Source organism: Ylistrum balloti, unplaced genomic scaffold (genome assembly GCF_031769215.1).
Source record: "Ylistrum balloti isolate Yb309-2 unplaced genomic scaffold, AGI_CSIRO_Ybal_v1 Utg370840, whole genome shotgun sequence".
NCBI lineage: Eukaryota > Metazoa > Mollusca > Bivalvia > Pectinida > Pectinidae > Ylistrum > Ylistrum balloti.
Window position 1 is genome coordinate 1,402,202 of NW_026782484.1, and position 17,933 is coordinate 1,420,134.

General features: G+C 33.9%; 1 protein-coding gene across 1 annotated transcript; it reads right to left on the minus strand.

Moving 5' to 3' along the window:
* Positions 1–2,445: 2,445 nt before the first annotated feature.
* LOC132558915 (uncharacterized) lies at positions 2,446–16,505 on the minus strand. Its single transcript, XM_060223531.1, has 7 exons — positions 16,418–16,505; positions 15,660–15,926; positions 7,597–7,761; positions 4,974–5,245; positions 3,664–3,858; positions 2,861–3,008; positions 2,446–2,489 (listed from the first exon to the last, which is right to left on the minus strand). The coding sequence occupies exons 1-7, from the start codon at positions 16,503–16,505 to the stop codon at positions 2,446–2,448; spliced, it is 1,179 nt and encodes a 392-aa protein (XP_060079514.1).
* Positions 16,506–17,933: the final 1,428 nt, after the last annotated feature.

Sequence of the window (17,933 nt, forward strand, 5' to 3'; positions counted from 1 at the left end):
GAAGAAAGCTCTCATAAGAAGAGAACAAAGGCGTTCCTTTAGGAATCCAATATTTATATTGGGGATGGGGTTGGGGTGGAGGTTGGCGAAGGGGTTGGGGAGGAGGTCCGTATCCATTGTAATACCAAAGCATGATTAGCTAATATTTCATCTTTTGAATAATGTATAAGAGGGGACTCCTTCGTTATCATGCAAGCCCAGTTCTTTTTGTATACAGAAAATATAATAATGTTCGCAGACAAGGATCACGGTATTGGACGTCTGATCTACGGGCACAATAGCAAACCTGTCATGTAAATCAACGAAGTGTGGCTTTAACATTAGGATCGAGGAAAACTCACTTGCGTTTTGTGTTCATTTTATATTTCAAGCTCCAAATTCTTTTACGAATGATGGACCATATGGACTTAACCCACTCAGAAAGTGAATCCGAATCAGCATGCACGATATTTAGGACCCCTCATGAAAAACTTTCATAGCTTAATGTTTTAAATAACGCTTAAATCACCAATTACTATGTGCCAAGTTAGACCATTGTTTAAAGAAGAAGTAGAACAAGAAGAAACTGACGGAGGAGTAGTTCTGAAGTCATCTACATTAAGTTGTCATAGCGTTTGTTTGTAGTTGAAATGTTTGGATGCATTAGGCTATCAGTAACTCTAGGAAAACACATTTTTTCGGCTCTGAAAGTATTTAGCTTTAATAGGCTTCTAGTGTAAAAATATTACTGATGTCTATAGCATCCATTCCCTTATTTTTAAAGTCAGCCTTCATAAATTGGTGAGTTCCGATACCGACAGGTTTAAAAAGCTTAATTTGTGCCATCTCATCAAAACTTTTATGAAGTCTCCAAGCTAGTTTCCATAGGTGACCAGACTTCCGGGAGGTTAAAATGTTTATACAATCATTAATTCTCTCCACGGTTCACTGCTGACCGATGACCATTCATACGCTGTCTTAACCGTCTTTTGTTTCACCAACATATATCAAAACCACACAGAGCACACTCAATACCATAAACACTGTTGGTAGTTTTACAATTTAGAGGCTCAAAGCTTCTGGTAGTATAAACTTTATTAGTAGGAGAACTAACAGATTTCCGCTTGATTTATCACAAAAAAGTATCAAAATTTACAAATACACAAACTAAAATGCAGCTAACAGGAAATAAAAAGTTTTTTTTAATTCTTTATCTTCAATAAACACGGAACGTAAGACATTTAAGCAGAGACGTATATAATATATATACAGCGTTTCAGCTGAATTACAGGAATCAATTGTAGTAACTTTATACTTTGTCCTATTTACATGTATATAGTAGGTGTCACAGTAGTCTAACTTTTCAACATAAGTAATGTGTTTACAGATACACTGTAGGGAGGATATTAAACACGGAACGTAAGACATTTAAGCAGAGACGTATATAATATATATACAGCGTTTCAGCTGAATTACAGGAATCAATTGTAGTAACTTTATACTTTGTCCTATTTACATGTATATAGTAGGTGTCACAGTAGTCTAACTTTTCAACATAAGTAATGTGTTTACAGATACAATGTAGGGAGGATATTATCTACATTATACAGCATGCGATTGAGACGATTATAAACTTCATAATAAACAAGCCTGTTTTAACTTGTTCGATCTTTTTTATCATGATGATCAGTGTTGTTTTACATTACTATTATGTATGAGTAATGAATGAAGTATATATAAAAACATTTTGAAAATATTTTTTGTTATAATTTAATGCAAATGACATCCAGGGATTTCGTGAAATAACTTAAGCATCATTCAAATAATTGCAGGAAATCCCTAAAGATTTTAGTGATTTCTTGAAATTACTAAGTGAATTGGGGATTTCACGAATTCACTGAAAGTTTCAGTGATTTCACGATCTTACTGTAACATATACACACTTGGGCCTACAGGCAGCAAGTGCTTCTTACGTTAAATGTGTTTTTCCCCAAGCAGAAGTACCAACAAGTCCTATGAATACTAAATTTAATATAACAACTTTTTCGTGGACAATTCAGTTTTCATTAACATCTTTGTTCGATAACAACAACGAAACACAAAACTATCACGTTCCTAATAAGGAGTGAGAATATTACAAAATCCCTACACCAAAATCTTAACACAACTCACATCATTTATATTGTTTGTGAAACACAAGTAATATGTAGCTTGCCTTTTGTTACATACACTTTGTTTAAGACTATATAACACGAAACAACTTTTGTTCGAGAAGATCATCTGTCGTTCTAAACACGACCATCGTTCATTCGAAATCAACTTCCTTGTTTCGTAGAAAAAATATATATCATTGTGATGGCCTGAATACAAAACACAAGTGTAACATGTCGATGGTTTTACAAATATAATAATTGCCACTCTTCATATGAAAAGAAAAATCCTTTTTTTTTTCTGTGGTACAGCCATTCACAAATCAGGACAAATAGGAGTTGATGCTGTTCCCCTTTGTTCTAAAAAACAAAAATGTGTACTTCGGTGAAAACGTATGACATGAAATAAAACGTATCAGCCAGGCGAGAAATGAGAGCGAAAGGAGATCGTATCCCAATTCAATTAACGGTTATTAATTAATATATATCAGAATATGTTAAAATGTAATCAACCATAGTTTCAATGAAAATATCATGCGCCGTTCCAATGAATATCTGTTTGAGAGCATGAATACATTTTGTTTACTCATGCTGCTTTATACAAGACGAAATCAGACTAAATTGAATTGTTATTAAGTTCTGAACATTTGCATCTAACCTATAACTTTGTCACATTTCATTATAAAGAGGTTATACAATTCAATATATATGTAAAACAGCAGTAAACATACCACCGTAAGGATCCACATGTAGATACATGGTATTAGAAGGTTTGTACGATCCACACCATCCATCGAAAGCAGCGTGAATAATATAACCGTCGCTGGAACGCTCTATATATTCTAATCGTGGTGCGTAACCTCCTGTCTTCCACGTTAGCTACAAAAAAACACGTGAATTGTTTTTAATTTAAAGGAATTTTCGACTGAAACTTATTTGAGTCTTTAATAGTTTCTCAATAGTATCGAGATTACAATATCTTGGCTGTTATCAATATTATCATTAACTTTATTAATTTTGCAACAATTGTGAATAAAGCTATCAGCTTATATATAGAACCATTGTTGGCCCAGATGGAAGTGCGCGAGGGGGTTTTACTGTGGAAGGAAACTGGAGTACCCAGTGAAAACCCACATGGTTGGACACGCGACCCAATACCATTTCACGTTCGTTCCGGAAATCGAACCTCGGGTGTCAAGGTGAAATTCTAGTGTGTTACCACTGCGCCACCATGTCTACAATTCAAACTATTTTTATAAACCGTGATTGTTTCCCATGAGTAACAGGAAGTCTTTATGATTAAGTGTTTTCCTAACTGAAATACGTCTTTCAAGTTTATTAAGAAATCAAGAAAACCTGAAGGGATACATGACGAACATCATACATAATCATTAAGAATTCCACTCAGTACGACCATACTTCCTTCATACTCAAAGTGTCTCTTGAGACAAATTACAGCTGAAGTGAAAGAGGAGTTACGGAAAACACTTAATACAGTACAGTAGAAATTAGCCAGGAATTGTGGCTTCCTTACATTTGGATCTACTATCAGGCGGGTGCCGTTTGTGTTGATGACGAAAACACCTGGAGCTGGACAGTTGGACATTGATGTCGGATACTTGATGTTATCAAAAGAGCATGAGAGCGCCTCTCCGTAACGTGGGATAGGCCGGGTCGTTTCTCGGCAAGTTGTGGAGAACGTGAAGTCATCAAGAACAACGGACATGTCCTGTATCAACAAATTCATTTTCTATAAGCATATTTTTCACCAGCTATAGACACAAATTATTTCACCACGTATATACCGTACCGAGAGTTCCATTGTTAAATGCTAGGGGGGAAATGACATGATCTTATAAAGGCATATACAGAATGGATAAGAAGAATAATACTAGAGTACTCTTGATGACTGTAAACAAAACATTAGTCACGACATATCACTTTGATATCCTCATTATGATGCGATTTTACTTACAGAGCACCTACACAAGCATACAATGGAGCATTATTATTATCATGCAAATATGACATAAAAAAAACTTCGTCATATGGAAATGAGAAAATTACAGCCGGTATGTCACATTTATACAGACACAGATTGTATTTGTTGCCCTTTTGGCTAAATTGATTTGACGGTATTACAGTATCATAATCATCTATACAGTTAACGAATCAATCACCGAACAAAATAGTCCTTGGTTTTCAAAGCGTATTTATGCCATCCTTTGAAAAATATATACCGGTTACTTTAAAGAGACATTCCTCACAAGTTACGATTTCATGAGATGCTTTTGAAGAAAACTCAACAAATCCATCTTCTAATGATCTTGTGGAAATCGTTCGCATCAAATTAATATTTAAACAAACATATGATATTTAATTTTCGGAAATTCTATATAGATCTAGCTAGATAGATTTACAAACGTTTGCAAAGACTTGATTGCGTCATAACAGGTTGGCAATGTTATTAGCCGAATATTTGTGAAAATTATGAAATCAACAGAAAAATGTCAAATAAAGGCTATAAAACAGAAATTTCAATGTGTGATCCAATAACCATTCAGTTCCGGATTTCCCGATGCGCCATATTAAGACGGTTTGGTTGAGAGTATTCCCACCAATTCCGCTTGTCCAAACTTGCTACATGATAGATATTTTGATGCTAAAAATAGTTTTAAGGTACAGAGAAGCCAGAAATTATGCAACTTGGGCGGAATATTCCTTTAAGAAATGGGACAAAATGGATCATTCCAGGAGACACAAACAATAACATATTCTCCTCCTCCTTCGTTCGATACTTGCATATTGCAAAACTAAGAATGAGGAACTGCTACATCTTATTACCGCAAGGTTGACCAGAATTTTGTCGAAGATCGCAGATGCATCGCCGTTTCTGTCGATGAACTGACAAGGGGCAGAGTTAGTACGTTTAGAATAATCATTCCGGGACATATTCTCCTCAAACAGTGTAACATAGGCCTGAGGAACCGTGGCCATGTTATGACAGTAGATGTTGACCCCATGACCCCCGAGAACTGGTGGGTATAACAGGTAGGTACCATCCAGGTTAGTACTGCTACACATCTGTACGTCCTCACAATTTTCCAGAGTAACATCTGTATCATTAAATCATACCATTACGATAAGCAGAGAATACATGTTCAGTGTCCTAAGATATACGCCGTAGACAAACTGTTTTTGTATAGTAATTGTTCTTACTTCATAAGGAAACTGCTTGAGAAGGCTACCGAAAAATAATGATAATTTCTAATTCAACTTCCATGAAATAAAATCTAAAAGTTAAAAGTATGACCAATAGATATACGACGTAAGATGTCTTCCTGGTGGTTATACCAAAGGATAAAGTTTAGAATGATTTTGATATTCATTCAATGAATGGTTGGTCAATTGAGGTATTGAAATTATGCGGAACTTTTCGATAGATAAAAACATCGGAAAGAAACTTCAATCCTGAAATAAGTCTTCAAAAGCATTTTATATAGATATCAAGACTGCTTGAATACAGATCATTATTCTAACCGTGTATCAAGTCGTTATACAGTAACATGAAACATGTTCTTCATGTAGTAATTGATTTTGAAAGATTATTTTTTCATGTTTTAACTGGGTTATTTTACTTTCTACACTATAAATCTGACGTGATTATTTTACTGTCTACATTGTAAATCTGACGGGATTATTTTACTCACTACACTGTAAACCTGACTGGAATATTTTTCTGTCTACACTGTAAATCTGACGGGATTATTTTACTGTCTACACTGTAAATCTGACGTGATTATTTTACTGTCTACACTGTAAATCTGACGGGATTATTTTACTGTCTACACTGTAAATCTGACGGGATTATTTTACTGTCTACACTGTAAATCTGACTGGATTATTTTACTGTCTACACTGTAAATCTGACGGGATTATTTTACTGTCTACACTGTAAATCTGACTGGAATATTTTACTGTCTACAATATAAATCTGACGAGATTATTTTACTGTCTACATTGTAAATATGACGGGATTAATTTACTGTCTACACTGTAAATCTGACTGGAATATTTTACTGTCTACACTGTAAATCTGACTGGATTATTTTACTGTCTACACTGTAAATCTGACAGGATTATTTTACTGTCTACACTGTAAATCTGACTGGATTATTTTACTGTCTACACTGTAAATCTGACAGGATTATTTTACTGTCTACACTGTAAATCTGACGGGATTATTTTACTGAATACAGTGTAAATCTGACGTGATTATTTTACTGAATACAGTGTAAATCTGACGTGATTATTTTACCGTCTACACTGTAAATCTGACGTGATTATTTTACCGTCTACACTGTAAATATGACGGGATTAATTTACTGTCTACACTGTAAATCTGACGTGATTATTTTACTGTCTACACTGTAAATATGACGGGATTATTTTACTGTCTACATTGTAAATCTGACGGGATTATTTTACTGTCTACACTGTAAATCTGACGTGATTATTTTACTGTCTACACTATAAATCTGACGAGATTGTTTTACTCACTACACTGTAAACCTGACTGGAATATTTTACTGTCTACACTGTAAATCTGACGGGATTATTTTACTGTCTATACTGTAAATCTGACGATTATTTTACTGTCTACACTGATTAGGATTATTTTTTTACTGTAAATCTACGGGATTATTTTACTGTCTACACTATAAATCTGACAGGATTATTTTACTGTCTACACTGTAAATCTGACAGGATTATTTTACTGAATACATTGTAAATCTGACAGGATTATTTTACTGTCTACACTGTAAATCTGACGGGATTATTTTACTGTCTACACTATAAATCTGACGTGAATATTTTACTGTCTACACTGTAAATATGACGTGATTATTTTACTGTCTACACTGTAAATCTGACGTGATTATTTTACTGAATACAGTGTAAATCTGACGGGATTATTTTACTGTCTACACTATAAATCTGACGAGATTGTTTTACTCACTACACTGTAAACCTGACTGGAATATTTTACTGTCTACACTGTAAATCTGACGGGATTATTTTACTGAATACAGTGTAAATCTGACGTGATTATTTTACCGTCTACACTGTAAATATGACGGGATTAATTTACTGTCTACACTGTAAATCTGACGGGATTATTTTACTGTCTACACTGTAAATCTGACGGGATTATTTTACTGTCTACACTATAAATCTGACGTGAATATTTTACTGTCTACACTGTAAATCTGTGAATATTTTACTGTCTATGACTGACGTGATTATTTTACTGTCTACACTGTAAATCTGACGGGATTATTTTACTGTCTACACTGTAAATCTGACTGGAATATTTTACTGACTATACTGTAAATCTGACTTTATTGATTTAATGCGGTAAATTATCAACTGATGATTTGAAATGTTTATTACTGCCTTAACCGACCTCTGCAGTATCCTGATGTTTGGGTCCAGATTCCCGAAGCCATACATTCTATGAAGTACGCTGTTGGTAAAAGTGTTCCTGTGCACGTGAACTGTCGTGTGCTTCCGAAGGCGTTCGTACCAGTTACCCAGGTAACATTAGGTTCTGCTGGGGGCTCACCACAGGCTGTGTAAAACCAATGCTCTACAGTTATACAAATCTAATTTAATGGAAAATAAAGATTACACAACATTATAAGCTTCGAAAAGTGATAAGACTGTGTATCGAAACGTTAATCTAAAATAGAAAATAAAAAAGGACAATAACAGCAGAGACTCAAACGAAACAAAAAGTCCCAACAATGACTGTGTGGACGGAAACTGGAAATGGTACATAGAGATTACACGACACGTGGTTGCTGTTTCATTAAGTTATTTAACATAATTCGTAATTGAAAAAAAGAGAGAGAGAACGACACGTGCTTAACGACAGTTATTTGAAATATTCTTACAATATGACAATTAAACATCACAGATAGAAATATTTACTGTAAAAACATATATAACTTATATTAGTTTATAGCTTAGTTCATGGTTTAGTTCACTTTATAGCATCTTCGCTATAAACTACTGTACTATAGTACTAAATTGCCATTGGCAAAAACCTGTTCATTAAACGTCAAATTCAAAAGTTTAGCACCATGGATTTAAATATTTATGTACAATTAAACTTGACAATGTTTTAATGAGCATCTGGTTATATTGGATTGCTTGCTAACTGAAGTTTGTATATACATATAACGCTCCGTGATTGTGCTCTAAGTATACACAGAACAAAATGCGTTTGAATATTATAGGACAGTAAGCACGGTGTCTCAAAGCACCCTTATATATGGTCATAATTCGACCAAACTGAGGCAGGTTTTGTTTCTGAACGACGACATCGTGTAAATGACAACGTATTACGTTCAAACAAAAGATTTATCTACAATATTTTTATTTACACATAAACAGAAACGAAACAATTTCTTCCGTTGTTTGAATTCACAGTTCGAACAATAGCTATCATTGACGTGTCTACTAGTATGTTTGTTATGGGCGATACATTAAGTTTTAAATACAAATCAAGAATTTAAAAAAAGATTTAAATAATTCTATTCTATCATTTTTTTTTTTTTTTTTTTGAACAATTGATTTAACTTAACATTTCTATTAGTGAGATGATGATCAAATATGCCATTGTGAAACAAGTATTAATTACCCCAATAATGTTAGCGTATTTTTGTCCTTTAGACTCTAAGATGTGTATTTAGAAAATATAGGATTTTCATACAATTGTATCACGCTGTCTAACTTAAACAAAAATAAAACACCTAAAAAATTGGTGATTTTACAGCTGACTTTTCTAACATCACATCCGACGTTGACTCGGAGAACGACTCTCAAAAACCTCACGTACGCAATACGCCACGGAAATCATGACATGAAACGTCCGGTAAATCTTGTTGAGTACTAGATACAATGTATTGTCTTTGTGTGAAACCTGTTCCATAGTTATTTAAACTAATACTTAGCGGATAATATCCATAGACACGATTAAAGTTATGATAAGTGGTATACATTTCCTTGGCACTCCCCTATCAATGTTTGCGCATTGTGAGGCTTGACGATTGACACAAACATTCTGTCTGAATCACTGGGCTGTTACATCGTTCTATGCACAACAAATGCATATTATTTTTAATAGTTGTAACGAGAAACCGGGATTTTCTGACCTACCAGGAAAACATATGTGTGTGAAAGTTTATCACAAGTGTTACGGGTGTTCATGTTGTATTTAATTTGGTCAACTCGATAAGCCATATCGATATGACAAGCCTTTGGCTGAGTGTCTTAAAGTATTATACAAGTTTACAAATTTTACAAATATCGGAACCATAATTCAAACACATTCAATGAAATTGAAAAAAAGAAGGTTTTAAAAAAATGTACTAGGATGATAAGACAAGCTATCTGTTCCATGGACAGTCCAAGCAAGTACTGTCATGTTGCCATATGAGAATAATAAGCAACAATGGAACCACCAGTCATACTAACGAACATCAAACACGTTCAGCTTCATATCGTACAACGGAACCACCAGTCATACTAACGAACATCAAACACGTTCAGCTTCATATCGTACAACGGAACCACCAGTCATACTGACGAACATCAAACACGTTCAGCTTCATATCGTACAACGGAACCACCAGTCATACTAACGAACATCAAACACGTTCAGCTTCATATCGTACAACGGAACCACCAGTCATACAAACGAACATCAAACACGTTCAGCTTCATATCGTACAACGGAACCACCAGTCATGCTAACGAACATCAAACACGTTCAGCTACATATCGTACAACGGAACCACCAGTCATGCTAACGAACATCAAACACGTTCAGCTTCATATCGTACAACGGAACACCCAGTCATGCTAACGAACATCAAACACGTTCAGCTTCATATCGTACAACGGAACCACCAGTCATGCTAACGAGCATCAAACACGTTCAGCTTCATATCGTACAACGGAACCACCAGTCATACTAACGAGCATCAAACACGTTCAGCTTCATATCGTACAACGGAACCACCAGTCATACTAACGAACATCAAACACGTTCAGCTTCATATCGTACAACGGAACCACCAGTCATACTAACGAACATCAAACACGTTCAGCTTCATATCGTACAACGGAACCACCAGTCATACTAACGAACATCAAACACGTTCAGCTTCATATCGTACAACGGAACCACCAGTCATACTAACGAACATCAAACACGTTCAGCTTCATATCACATTAAGAAATAGAATATTTATAACCTCTCTAAACCTTGTGTTGTAAGCTTTTTCAGTCAATTGTTTTCATCTTGCACGAAAATTGTGACGTCAGGAAAAAGCCATAAAATATCGTATTAACTGCGATATTTAAACACCTTAGTTTGAGGAGGCAAAGATACTGTTATCCAGAAATAGAAAGTTCACAATAGGGAAAATGAGATCACGCTTATCATGCATCTTGATGAAAAGGTGTCCATGAGGGTTTCATTATAGGAAAGGATCGACGTGAGAGGCTGATGCAGAAGAGTCATGTTCTTGATTTGCGGGTTTGTACGATGTACTTTGTTATTTAAAAGTGCCATCCATACATCTGAAAATAAATTAAAGGACTTCACAAGGTCTTTGTGAAATGTTCTCAGAACTCTCTAAAGATAATAAACGTAAAAATCCTCCGATTAACTTCCGTACCAAGGGGACCAATAAGACTTAGACGTTTTGTTTTTTACCATCTAGAAAATGGTATGACATTATCTATTCTTGACAAGATATTGTTATTACTTGTGGTATATATATTTCCAACAGGAAAATATTATATAATAAAACGAAATTGCGCTGATTAAACAGCACTATAAAGAGTTATAAAGATGCATTTCATTCCAGAAACAAGTATCTATTACATGACAAAATTGTTTAGGCTGAGACCTATATATTACACATCTGAAACCGATTGCTATACAGAACGATGGTGATATCACACTGTGTACACCTAACTCGCCTCTCGTCTACAAAGACGGCGACAGAGATTTGGTTTCCCAACCGGATATAGAAGGGTATGGGATCACACAACCAACCCTGTTTGTTGTCTATGCGTTCTCAAGTTGTTGTTTTTTTTTTAAATATTATATCACCATTGTGCCTTTTATATAAACTTTGCTTTATTTAAAGTCTATCAAATACCAATGTCTTTGTTATATGTTTGTGAACGTTTTACACGAAACCTCAGTTCATCGATGTAGGTCTCCGAGTCTGCAATGAAGGTAGGGCGTGAAAATGTACCTCAAGATGAGTAAGAGGCGACTTCATTTGGGATCTGATATTTTCCGACCTTTTTTAACGTTTCCTTTGACACAGCTTGACTTCTGACCTTTAACTTACTGTTCTGTGAGGAATGATTTGGAATCTGTCCCCTGTTGAGGACATACCATAGAGTCCATTAAAACGGAATTCACTGCTGCCTGTAATGTTCAGCATTATAACAGTGTAACGAACGCTTCGATCGTCATCAGTTTAATGTAAGCAAACTGGGTGTCCTACTGGGGTCTTTTAGCAATGTAGCACAATAAAGTCAATATCATTTCAGCACAATAACAAAGACGTTTACAGGAACATATTGCAGCCTTCCGAAGACAAAAACACCAGCTCTCAACACATGCACTTAAATATATATTGAGGCCGTCCTTAAATGGTCATGGCTGTTAATAGGAAAATAAAGAATAAAACAAGCCAAATTAACGAACGCCTTACGTCTCTCATCGCCTAGTGTAACACATGTAAATAATGCTGAAGTTTCTTATTCATTTTTTATTGTTTTATTGTCGTTATAAATTAGATGGTAATAAGTATTTATATACAACTTTATATTATTGGGGTCCTGAGACAGTGGTCAGGGTGAAACATTTGATGAAATTAAACACATATAAGACAGGAAACAGTTTCTGGTAATTTAAGTTTTCATTTGTTTCATACCATAAAATACATATATAAGAGAGAGAGAGCAAAAAGGAAATATAATGTATATAGAAATGTCAGCTGAGTTTTGTAAACTCTATGTATTCTATTTTGAAGTTCACCACTTCTATCTGCATTATGCCCTCCTTTTGAGATTACCTAACCTTGTCATGATGCATTGTACACGTCACATGGAAATAATTCGTATGGGTTAAGTTCTATGAACTGAAAATACCTATGATCATCAAACATTTGTTGTCGATTCACTAGTTTACATCAGTACCATCAACGCCGCCATCTTTTTATCGCGAGCCAGCAAGCAGACGACGTTTTAACATGATTTCGGACCTTAAAACTTTATTTTCCCCAAAAATTTTCTTTTGTATTAAATAAAAATTATTGAAGGTAAAAAAAATCAATACGTTTTTCATGAATGAAATAAAGTCTGAGAGGCAGTAAAAAACGGGGTTTTGTCTTTTGAGAATGATCGTTTAGAAGCTTTGCAATACTGACCCTTTCAAACATTTACATGCCATAGACAATCAATATGGTGATGGGAGATGTACATTTCAGTAATTAAATGTTGCACAATGTCCTCGTGTGGTCAGACCATCTATGTGATGTTTAATGAGTTTATTACACAAACTCCCCAGAGGAATGTCAAAGCCTCATTAAGCATCACATTAAAAGACCTGTAGGGGATCTATATTTCCTTTGAAAATTGAATGGTACTCCATTGCATAAGTCTTATAAATTTCCTGACAAACTAACAGGCGAAAACAGGTAAAACTAAAGACCGGACCACAATATCCGGTATCAATTATATCGCCAAACTAAACACGTAACATTGTAACGTGACAATATCATTTAGTCAAGATGTACTCAGACCAGTTGTAAAGTCGCTAACATGAAAACAGGCATTATTTTCTAAAATTATTATTTTGAAATACTTTTCTCCTCTCCTAATGTTAACGAATCTGTGAGATTTGATATTTGAATTCATTGTATCTACTTTCGAGTGATGCAGGACAACAGAGGTTATGGGGGAAATTTATGGTCGTAATATTTCCTTCTGCGATAGAAAGCTGGACATGTTTAATACTCGTTAATTTGCCTGATGGTTCGGTTGTCGATTACCTTATTTTCATTTGAGAACATGACATTTTCATGGATTGACCTATATTTACATGATTAGTGTCCATTAAGTAGAAGACGCTTTCTCTTCCGAAACACCTGGTCTTATTCTCCTTGTACTCCTTGTGTTTAGTTTGTGATTCCATTAACATGTCGGTATTATCTTTATTGTTTTTCTCAGTATTGATAATTTGCTCCACTAGTGAAAAGTTCTTTCAATTATTCACAATATTATTTGTACTCAAAACGCATGCGGATCAAATCAATGGTGATACAGTTATGTGATATATTTTCGGAATTTCACCACACGAAAAAAAAATTAAAAATGAATACAACTTTGATAACTATCAGAGCAACATGAAAATAAATATTGACTAGGCATACAGTACAACAAACTCATTGTGAAAAAATAAGACAAAAACACACAGAAATGAATACACTTTTGATGCAAATTTAGAACAAGATACAATAGCGCCATATAATTAATTAAACTGCGTATATTTATTTGTTCCGGCTTTCTAGGACTCGTCAGGGGGCCTAAATTTAGAAAATCATTAATCGACTGAGGTGAATAAAAATTAGTTTTAAAAAATCAAAATATTTACGTGGAGGTGCAATAGTCCAAAAATTCAATACATTTTATAATTGTCATGTATCTGATACTTTACAAAGAAAATTAATTATATTTGTTTATTCTGAACAACGCCACTATTCGAATGAAACGTGACATGAAGGTTGCAGTAAACAGCAATCCACACACATAAGGTATAAGAGAATATGAAGATAAATGCATGCGTAAAAAAATGAAAACACATTTTTTCGAAATATTCCATTGTTTCATCAACGAGATATGAAAATAAAAAACATTTACAAAAAATCATTGAGATTTATTCCATTATTTGGCAATTGAAACTTATTTTGATAATTCTTTCGGTCAATTTTGGTGTTTGACGATCACCACATACATCATTTTATGATGTAAACATCACATCCAAGAAGATACAGCTGTATCATACATTCATTTGGCTCTAGTCTAAACAATTTAAGTTAAGTTCTTAAATTTAGGTATTATTTGAGTTTGGATTATGATTGTTTTGACATGTTGGTATGGGTATTTTAATGTTGCTTTTCCGACAAAAATGATATGTACATTTCTTTCTACTTATAATTGAACTTGCCTTCAGGTCTAACATCTCCCAAAGGGCAATGTTCTACTTTAAAGACAATTAATAAATGTCTTTATCCATTTAGAAAAATTAAATAAGGATTTAAAGAATTAAAGAATATACATTTATGCAATATATAATAAGAATATACACACATGTAATAAACAATCAGAATATATACACACGTGTAATATACAATCAGAATATATACACACATGTAATATACAATCAGAATATATACACACATGTAATATACATTCAGAATATATACACACGTGTAATATACAATCAGAATATATACACACCTGTAATATACAATCAGAATATATACACACCTGTAATATACAATCAGAATATATACACACGTGTAATATACAATCAGAATATATACACACATGTAATATACAATAAGAATATATACACACATGTAATATACAATCAGAATATATACACACATGTAATATACAATCAGAATATATACACACATGTAATATACAATCAGAATATATACACACATGTAATATACAATCAGAATATATACACACGTGTAATATATAGAATATATACACATGTAATATACAATCAGAATATATACACACGTGTAATATACAATCAGAATATATACACATGTAATATACAATCAGAATATATACACACGTGTAATATACAATCAGAATATATACACACATGTAATATACAATCAGAATATATACACACATGTAATATACAATCAGAATATATACACATGTAATATACAATCAGAATATATACACACGTGTAATATACAATCAGAATATATACACACGTGTAATATACAATCAGAATATATACACATGTAATATACAATCAGAATATATACACACGTGTAATATACAATCAGAATATATACACACGTGTAATATACAATCAGAATATATACACACACACGAATATATACACATGTAATATACAATCAGAATATATACACACGTGTAATATACAATCAGAATATATACACACGTGTAATATACAATCAGAATATATACACACGTGTAATATACAATCAGAACATATACACACATGTAATATACAATCAGAATATATACACACATGTAATATACAATAATTTAGTTAAGATTAACAAATGATTCTTTTTTTTCATTTTCGGATTTGCAATTCAAATTGTGAGATCTTAAACATCTTATCCATGCCTATAGTCCATCTGAAATCAACATACTTACATTTGATTGGCTGGAGGACGCTGTTGCCATGGGTGATATAGAAATAGGAAGTATTGACACTGACCAATGAGGAAGATGGATCTGTGAAGACGAGGTCGTGTAACTGACACAGTTGGCTGTTTCTTTTGTAGAAGAAAGATAGGCAAAGAGACAGCGACACACAGGTTAATGCACACTCATTTTGTGTTAAAGTAGTCAAAGAGCTTGAAATATCCAACATCATAATTTTGTCTTCAAATGCTGTACTTTTTTCAAGTCCCATGAACACTGAAAATAATGAAATGATAAAATCTGGGCAATTCGTGTTATCGTTTTCAGTGGGTTTTTTTTAACCAAAAGATTCAGTACGTAAAGCAACATATATATTAAAATAAATTATTATAATTCCTAAGTAAAATGTAGATAAGCGTTAGTCGCATTAATCAGTTTTTGCTGAAATGACCATCAAAAACGCATTGAAAAGTGAACAACTAAATATAGTTAATTATTTATCTAAATTCACTAGATGTTTATAGAAAGATAACTGTAAAATGAAAGTAACACTTGTAGAAAGAGATCGTTAGGTTTTAAATGAAAAACTAGCAACAATGGAAGGTCAAAAGGATTGCCATGACTGAAAAACTCCGTTCATATTGTCAGTATATAACATAAAATCGAAATGAAACATACCTATTATTTTGACATTATATACCTTTACATATCTATGTTCAAATATGTATCTATTACGTACACCAACACAAGAAATAGCAAGATTATACCTGTCGTTTCTCCGGCAACTTCCATAAACAGGAGTCCACGTAGGAAAAACATGTAAATCATTCCTGGTAATAAATGATGAAGAACCATTTTCAGTGTGTATATACACTATCATCTATATTTCCTATATACTTCCCAGGGTTGAACTTGGAATAATTATAGATTTTTCGTTGTCGAATGGTGCGGAGTACGGTAGATTATTAAACATCGAAATGGTACACAGCCGTGAGATATCGGCATATCAATACTTCTACTGTCCGACTATTGGACGAACACTTTCAAGAAAAATGAAAGTTACCTCAGTTGGTTCTAGTGACTGAGGACATCAACTTGTTCTAGTAACTAAGGACCTCAACTGGTTCTAGTGACTTAGGACCTCAACTGGTTCTAGTGACTTAGGACCTCAACTGGTTCTAGTGACTTAGGACATCAACTAGTTCTAGTGACTTAGGACCTCAACTGGTTCTAGTGACTAAGGACCTAATCTGGTTCTAGCGACTGAGGACATCAACTTGTTCTAGTGACTAAGGACCTCAACTGGTTCTAGTGACTTAGGACCTCAACTGGTTCTAGTGACTTAGGACATCAACTAGTTCTAGTGACTTAGGACCTCAACTGGTTCTAGTGACTAAGGACCTAATCTGGTTCTAGCGACTGAGGACATCAACTTGTTCTAGTGACTAAGGACCTCAACTGGTTCTAGTGACTTAGGACATCAATTGTTTCTAGTGACTTAGGACCTCAACTAGTTCTAGTCACTTAGGACCTCATCTGGTTCTAGTGACTGAGGACATCGACATGTACACAGCACGTTTTATGATTTTTTTTTAAGCAGACATGATCTTATTGTCTCTTCACAATCCGGCTTCAGAAAGAAACATTCTTGTAAAAACAGCACTTTTAAACATTGTAAATACATGGGCTAAAAACATTGATGAAGGTCTTTTAACTGGTGTAATATTTTTAGATTTTAAAAAAGCTTTTGACCTTGTAAATCACAATGTTCTTATTGATAAGTTAAGGTTATATAAATGTGATCCCAATACAGTGTCTTGGTTTACCTCTTACCTCACAGATCGATCACAGAAAGTATGTATTGCAGGAAGTTTATCAGAGGCAATGAACATAACACATGGTGTACCTCAGGGATCAATACTAGGTCCTCTGATGTTTTTAATTTTTATTAATGACTTACCCTTGTGTATGAAATCCCAAACTGATATGTATGCAGATGACTCTAGTTTAACTACATCTGGTGTCTCTATATAAAGTGTTCAATTACAACTTCAACATGATTTATGTCACGTTGAGACTTGGTGCAACGAAAATAAAATGATTGTGAATGCAAGTAAGACCAAATGCATGTTAATTACTTCAAAACAAAAAATATCACGAAATGATTATTCTTTAAACTTATATATGGAGGATGTTCTTTTAGAGCAGGTTTGCCAAGAAAAACTTTTGGTTGTAAATATAGACGAGTGTTTGTCCTTCCATGGACATATTTCATCCATTGTT